The 7,984-nt window shown below is 36.2% G+C and overlaps 1 protein-coding gene across 1 annotated transcript; it reads left to right on the top strand.

The window, feature by feature from the left end:
- The first annotated feature begins 2,688 nt into the window (after positions 1 to 2,688).
- LOC147567130 (uncharacterized) lies at positions 2,689 to 4,513 on the top strand. Its single transcript, XM_086653752.1, has one exon. It carries the CDS (start codon positions 2,782 to 2,784, stop codon positions 4,300 to 4,302), a length of 1,521 nt encoding a protein of 506 aa, XP_086509878.1. The 5' UTR covers positions 2,689 to 2,781; the 3' UTR covers positions 4,303 to 4,513.
- The last annotated feature ends 3,471 nt before the right edge of the window (positions 4,514 to 7,984 follow it).

Raw genomic sequence — 7,984 nt, 5'->3', positions numbered from 1 at the left:
AATGTTTTTGATATTGATGAGATAATCCTTCATTACTGATTCCTACAACTCGAGTATACTTATTGTTGCAATCAATCATCATATCAGATAACTTTAGATTTGCAATTTAAGCCTAATGATATTCACACTTTTTCTTCAGATCTGGTTTTCAATCTGTACGGATTTATGAAACATGCGTTTTTCGTACGGTTCCTCATAACAGAATTAACATTACATGTACTTTACCATAAATTATCATACTTTACAGTAAAATATGCAAACATCTCCCGTACGAGGTTTTTCAAAATGAGAACATGATATATGTATTGTCTAACAAATTATATATACTTTATCAGGAATATCATGAAAATTATATTATTGTCCATAAATTATGCGTAATTTATAGAACATTACGTATGTTTTAATCTCAAAACAGTACTCGTTTCATTATTAGAACAACTTCGCTATATTTATGCAAATCTAGTGTACTTTGAAATAAATTATATATAATTTACATAAACGTTCATGTCATTTATTGTAAAAAATATGTTTTTCCATAAAATTTATATGTATTAATCTCTCTCCATTTGTTATCACAGATGGAGTTTCAAGTAGAATCATCAAATCAAAAAAAGCAAATCACACTGAAATCAGAGGGATTGGATAAGATATTTACAGATGGAGTTTCAGGCAATATAGAATCAACACAGGGCATGATTTCAAATTCTTAAAAAATGATTTGAACCGTGTTACTGATGTGTGTCATGTTGAAGATAGCAAATGAAGCGTGCATGTGGGCACCATTGAAATGCGAATCTATGTTCATAACTGATTTTATTTCTTCGGTTACCGCATCTACTATGTACTTCTGGTTCTATTTTTGACAATCTAATGAATAAAATTTTATTATTTTTGATAAATGTATCATTATGTTTCGTAAAGTTTGCATAATTTATTCTAAATTAGTCAAGTGTTTTCTTTTGTTTTCCCTTTCTTGGTGGTTGAGCTTGCTCCGACCTGTAATAAATATAAATGTTGCATAAAGCATAAACACTTAGATACAATATATATATAACATTATACATAAATTATGCATACTTTATCATAAATTACAAAAAGTAAGATTTTCAAATAAAACCCTATAACCCAAAAATTACATTACATGTTTAATAAAGTATGCGTACTTTGTTACTGAAATTTGTCTAAATCTCAAACAAAAGTAAGATTTTCAAATAAAAATTAGGTTTTTACCGATTATAAACCATTACCAAAATCAAGATTTTCGAATCAAACCCTAATATTTTTTGTGAGTAATCATTACCAAAACGATGAAATACATTGTTTTCTGATCTATTCAAATTCGATTATTTAGGGTTTCGGTTTTGAAAAGATTTGAATCTGGATTTTGATTCCGAAACGGTTGAGAAAAGAGAGAAATGATTGATTCATATACACAGATTCAATAAAAGATGGAGACAAAGGATAGTATTTCATCGTTTTGATTCAAATTCGATGTGCGTACGATTGTTTAGGGTTTCGGTTTTGAAAAGATTTGAATCTGGATTTTGATTCCGAAACGGTTGAGAAGAGAGAGAAAGGATTGATTCGTTGCTTGTTTTAAATCCCATAAATCACGCTGGAAAAAGATGGAAAATACGCTTTAACCCCCGACTTCATTAACACCCGCGTGTTTTGAACGAGGGACATGGACGGTATGTATTTTGTAAAGTATGGATAATTTCGTCCATTAAGCAAAAGGACTAAATATCCATGTTTTGAGAAGATTGGATCATAAATCTTTTTAGAAGATTATTTTGGACTTTATACCCACGGACCCTAAAGGAAAAGAAACAAAAATTTAGGGATAGCCGAGAAAAAGAAAACAGGGTTATTCTATTGTAGGCCCCACATTTTGATGCCTGTTACTAAATGACCTTCGGGAAAGGTCTCGGTTGGTTTTAGTGGGCTTTTACTTTCACTGGGTTTTTCGTGTCATTAATTAATAGGAATTTTGGGGCCTTCCATGAAGTGAGGCCCAAAGCAGCCGCTTTGGCTGCTTTAGACCTAAGCCGTCCCTGATTATTGGCCACAGTCCAAACCTAAAAAGACGAGAAGTCTACATACAAAATAGATTCAAAGATGATAACAGTCAGGTGGGCGTGAAAAAAAAAGTGGTGATCCTATAGGAGAACCTTCTTTAATTCAAGTTTCAACCCTTTCAAAAAAAAAAAAAAATGTTTCAACCAAGAACAGTAAATTTTCATCAAAAAAGAAAAAAGAAAGAACCCTAAATGTGGCATACGAGAATCTGCAGAATTGTGCCTCGTAGAATTCCACAAAATCGACGGCAAATATAAATAATAACATATTTGACCAAAAGTTCAGTTTTTTTTTTTTTTTTGATGAAGGAGACCAAAAGTTCAGTTACTTACCTATCTTATACTCTCTGAATGCCAAGCGCTGTCATAAAATGTGGGACCCATCATCACTCTATTCTCACTCATTGCCTTCCACGCTGCCACTCATCAAACAATAACTGGGCCCCACCATAATAACTACATCCCAACCTTTACCCACTCGGGTTTCTATATGTGTCCCCCCGTTATATCGGATCGACTATGACAACTGTATTTCTCTAATTGATTATAACGTGAATTTGGGTACTGTTACGATAGATTCTTATCCCATTATACCGTTTTATTCAAGACTAAAACCTCCATTACTAAAACCAGTAAGTAGAAGGAAATCTCTCTACATCTCTTTCTCTCTCTAGAAAAAAAAAAAAACTCTTTTCCGGGGACGATGGAGAACAGTAATCACTCATACAACTCGTACCCTGATTCTCATGATTCTTCACCTCGATCTCGTGAAATCGACTGTGAAAACGCTTCATGGGATGAACCTCAATTGAATTATAAAGTTAGGTTTATGTGTAGTTATGGTGGTAAAATTCTTCCAAGACCTCATGATAATCAATTAACTTATGTCGGTGGAGATACAAAGATCTTAACTGTTGATCGTAATATTAAATTCTCTGGTATGATTTCAAAATTATCTTCTATTTCTGATTTTGATGTTTGTTTTAAATATCAATTACCTGGTGAAGATCTTGATGCTTTAATTTCTGTTACTAATGATGAAGATCTTGAACATATGATGATTGAATATGATCGTCTTCTTCGTGGATCAATTAAACCAGCTAGACTTAGACTGTTTTTATTCTCTTTGATGACGATACCTTCATCTCCAACTAGTAATGTTTCTACTGATGAAACAAAATCTAATCAACAGTGGTTTGTTGATGCTCTTAATTCTGTACCGATTCATTCTCTTGATGTTACTTCTCCTCCTTCTACTGTTTCAAATCCAGATTTCCTTTTTGGTTTTGATCATAAAGGACAAGTTCAATTACAGAGTAATAGTCCTTTAATGGTGAAACAACAAGAACAAGTACAAGTACAAGAATCTTCAGTGATTTTAGAAAAATCTGATCCTAAGAAGAATATGTCTGCTGGATCTGATCATGGAAAAGATGATCGTCAAATCGGAATTGAAACAGCGGTTTCTAGGGTAGAAATTGAGAGACAAATTCATGATTTACAGAGATTACAGATTTCTAACCATGAACAAGCTATGTTTCAAAGACAAAATGATGAAATGTTAGCTAGGGCTTTTCCTGGTGAATATTATATGCAGAAGGTTCCTGATAAACCAACCGCCATGGCAACGGCGGCGGCACCGATTCCGGCGCCGGTTCAAACTGTGCCGGCACCGACGAAAATTTCAGCTCCGACTGGTTACCTGCAAGAAAGACACGTGGCAACAGGTGGATATCCGATTCCTATCACCGGAGTTGAGCAGCAGCACCAGCCACCGATATACATGTATCCGACACCGACGAGTATGTACCCGGCTCGACCTGTAACCGGCCAAGTCGGTCAAGGATACCCTGGAATACAGAGAATGATGCCAGGTGTTTACCGGGAGCAGCCTGTATATGGTATGGCCCCACCACAACCACAACCAACAAAGATTGTTGGTGGTGGATACGGGGAAAGTGGTGGTATCAATATCGTACGACAACAACCACCACCAGGTCCACCACCACCAAGTGGAATTCCGGTAGGAGAATCTGGAGGGTATACTACACAATTGGCGTATGATAGTACAGGAAGACAAGTATTATACACCACCACACCTGGACCTGGTGTTGGTGTAGCGCCCACCTTTTATCAAAATGTACCAGTTGATTCAAGACAAACTGGACAGCTAAATCAAGCTGAGGGTAATAAGATTCTTAAATCCTCTCAACCTAGAATTTGAAACATTTGGTTTTCTATATTTTCATTCAGATCTAGTATCTAAATTAGATTTCTATCTTATATTATTATGGGAGATGCATATTCGGAATTATTTTCTTAGGTTATATTACAAGAGTCAAGGAGAATTGATCAATATTGGGATAAGAAAAAGATGCTACTGTGGTATTTCGGTGTATTAGTTCATGTTAATAAAATAGTTTCTTCTTATTAAACTTTTGGTATATGTAAATTTTGGTTTGCGAATTTGTAGTAGAATTAACAAGTTATTGATCCACACGGGGTCGACTATTTAGATTTGTGTATTGAAAAGTATTATATTTTATGTCTGATTCACAATTTTGAAAACCTAAGATACAAAATTGATTGTGATATCTGCTGATGTCGAAAATTGGTCTCCCGTTAAATCAGCATGAAAAAGGGAGTTGATGCATGACAGCCTCCGTTATGATGGTATATTCTGTTGTGAGAGGAAAGATTCCCTTGTTCAGCCCTGGTTCTCTGTTATGCTTCTCTGTTCCAGCTCCTCGCTCCAATTCCTCGCTCCTTGCTCCTGTTCGCCTGTTCCCGAGAGGGAAAAACTTGCAAAGGGTTTGAAAACCGTTTCGACGCTCAAGACAGTCAGGGTGCTCGTTGCAATAAAAGAATGAATATTGATCGATCCTTTTGGGGGGCGAGTTATGGGAACTCTGAGTATTGGGTGATCTTTTCATGGTGAAGAGATCGTGTCCCGAGAAGGACGATGTGGGGGGCCTTTCATAGGCGAAGTTAGGCCGACTGTAATTAGTGGCGGTGGTGAGGCAGTTGCCGTCAAACCGTAAGGGAAGTTTCCTCTTTAGCGTATTTAGGGTTTCTCTTTGAGTCTATCCCGGATCTTTGATAAGCGAAAGTTCCTAAGTTCAAGGATACTTTGTATATATCTTGCCGGAGTGATAAACTCTAAAAGAGAAGTTTCCTCCTTTAGATACGTGGAGTTCAATCGGGCTTAAACACTTCAAGATATGTGACCGACTGAGATCTTTCTAGAAAGTTCAGGATTAAATCTTTAGGGCGCAGCGCTGATATCTCCCCAGTTCTAGGCGTAAGATATGGGCCGAACCCGTGGAGATCCCCTTTTTCCTTTTGAGACCCCAGGGCTGATCTATCCATGTCAAGGGCGTTTTGTGCATAGCTGATTTCTTCCGGCCGACCTCCTAGTTAGGGGAAAATGTGGTGGCCCGTTAGGTATTTAGCTGCCCTGCTGCCTTAAGCCGAGTCGATCGAAGAGACTTCAGGTCTGATCTTAACTCTTCAGACGTTAGTCAACGTCTGGACATTTTGTGCATCATCAGTGTGTACAACTAACTATAATAGACACTACACTTTAAAACATAATAGTGTAAATAACATCATCCATTAGTCATATATAAATATTCTTAGGCAACCAATTAAGATCGATGAGAAATAAAAACATACCTCTTATTGGTGAGTAATGGAAGTATTCAGTAATACCCACTGTTTAGATTTTGCCGCCTAGTATCGAGATATGCTTGTTAATTAGTGCAACCAATATAATAATACGTTAAGGACGATTGAAATTCCTCATGTCTTCATGCTTTAGTAACTTCGACAAACAATTTTGTCAATATTTTGTTGTGCTCTCTCCTTAACCAAAAGAAGATCCATATGATTCAATTTAACTAATCAAACCACATACTCTCACGTAGTGTTTCTGTTCCAAAGATTCTAAAATTTGTGGGTGCATCTTAACATCACATTTGTTAGGGTCCATGAGGTTTAATGGGTTTTGTTAGTTTGGAACTGTGTCTTCACATCTTCCAATTTACAACAAGACACCAAAAAACAGAGGCAAACTCACCGTCTTTGAGATAACTGTTCATTTTTAGAGAGAGAAGGAAGATAAGTATTTCAATTCATTTTCTTTTTCTCTTCTTCATGTTACAAAATTTACCCGTAATCTAATCTAATCATGTTTTTAATCCGATTATGACTAAACAAAATTCTATACATGAACATATATACATAACTCCATAAGATTCAAAGAGATGATGGAAAATGAAAGCGGAAGCGTACCTTTTGTCCATAGGTTTATGTAAATGCCTCATTTGGGTTGATATGATCTTCCATTTGGTTCTTCTTCTCTTTGGAATTTCTCTTGTGATGAAGGATGTCAACAAATTAGAGAACTTGAGAAGTCGCCTAAATGGGGACCATAACCCCTATTTATAGACTTTCATTTCTAATTTTGCCCCTCATCAAATTAGAAATCACTTGATGGTCTTTACACGTTTATTCTGTGACACTTTGATACCTTTGGTCAATAGTTAACCATATTAGATCACTATTTGATTTGACCATACTTTAAGATAGCCATATACACACATTTAAATATGTGAGCCCACATATGTTGGATTTTTCCAACAATCTCCCACTTGGGCAACATATGTTATATGGAAATGTGTACATCTTTATGAGCTTAAAATGCGCTATCATATATCAGGTTTCCCAAATAATCTGGTTCATTAGTTGTGTTAGTATGGGATTAAAGGGACTTTCGTAACATTCAATCATCACTAAATCCACCAGTAGTCACACATACCAACATAGTCAAATGATGTAGATCAATCATGGACGTGTAGTATAGAAATTACATGCAATGTGATCTTACCATGTCTATTTCCAACTGGTCCACCCTTAACTTTAGTGAGATCGACCTTAACATAATAGGACAGAGTGTAAAATAACTGAATACCTTATTTCTATAGAAAATATCCAAATGTCAAAACATAGAGCAATGTCTGAATAACATCAAACCATATATGTACAAACTCCAACTAAATCTTATTACCATATAGTGATATAACACCTGCAAGAACAATTTTCTCATTGAACACCTTCAGTGTTAATCCCTCAAGTTAACGGACCCGCAATAACGGAGTTTGTCTTAATATGCTCTATTAAAAATCCACTCAGTGTCCTTTCTTTCACAACCGAGAACTTTATATTGTACTTTCCGTTGTTGTTAATATGTAAAAGATGCAAAGTTGTTGTCACAATATAACTTTGATGGTATAATAACACCCTCAAAATAACCTTTTAGTGACAAATTAAACATTACAAACCTAATCCATGGTTGGATGCCTTATTAGTTGCTACAAATTCTATTACATGAGAAAAGAAGCTATGAGTATTTTTTTTTTGTTGAAGAGAGTGCCACCAGGCTGAACTAACTAGCTAGATCTAGATTCATAGAATTCCTCGAGTGCCATAGTCGCCGTGTACTGTGTCGTCGTCCCCATTTCGCCAGTTTGTCTGCCGTCACATTAAGAGTTTTAGGCACGTGGGTGAATCTAGTGCCCACGAAGTTGGATTTAAGAGCTCTGAGGTTGACCTAAAGCTTGTTAGATTGCCAATCGATCTCCTGTCTATTGTCGTTGAGGTAGTTAATTAAGTTGAGGTTGTCGCTTTCGATGTGGAGGTGTGAGATCTTGTCATCTGAGCCCCATTGAAGCGCACTAAGAATTGCTAGGCATTCACATTCCTCTGCTGTTTGTCCCCTGGTTGTGTCCGTCTTTGCTGCAATGAAGTCACCTTTTTCATCATGTAGTACCCATCCAATTCCTGCTAGTTCCGTGCATGCTTTGAAGGAGGCATCAACATTAAACTTGAAAAATGGAGCTTCTAGT

This window comes from Eschscholzia californica, unplaced genomic scaffold (assembly GCF_041429995.1).
Source record: "Eschscholzia californica isolate CP2 unplaced genomic scaffold, dmEscCali1.0.p SCAF_1, whole genome shotgun sequence".
In the NCBI taxonomy this organism is placed as follows: Eukaryota; Viridiplantae; Streptophyta; class Magnoliopsida; order Ranunculales; family Papaveraceae; genus Eschscholzia; species Eschscholzia californica.
This window is presented reverse-complemented; position numbering and strand designations above follow the sequence as displayed.

Excerpts from the sequence above, each read along its gene's own strand:
- LOC147567130 (XM_086653752.1), top strand. The coding sequence starts at position 2,782 with ATGGAGAACAGTAATCACTCATACAACTCGTACCCTGATTCTCATGAT.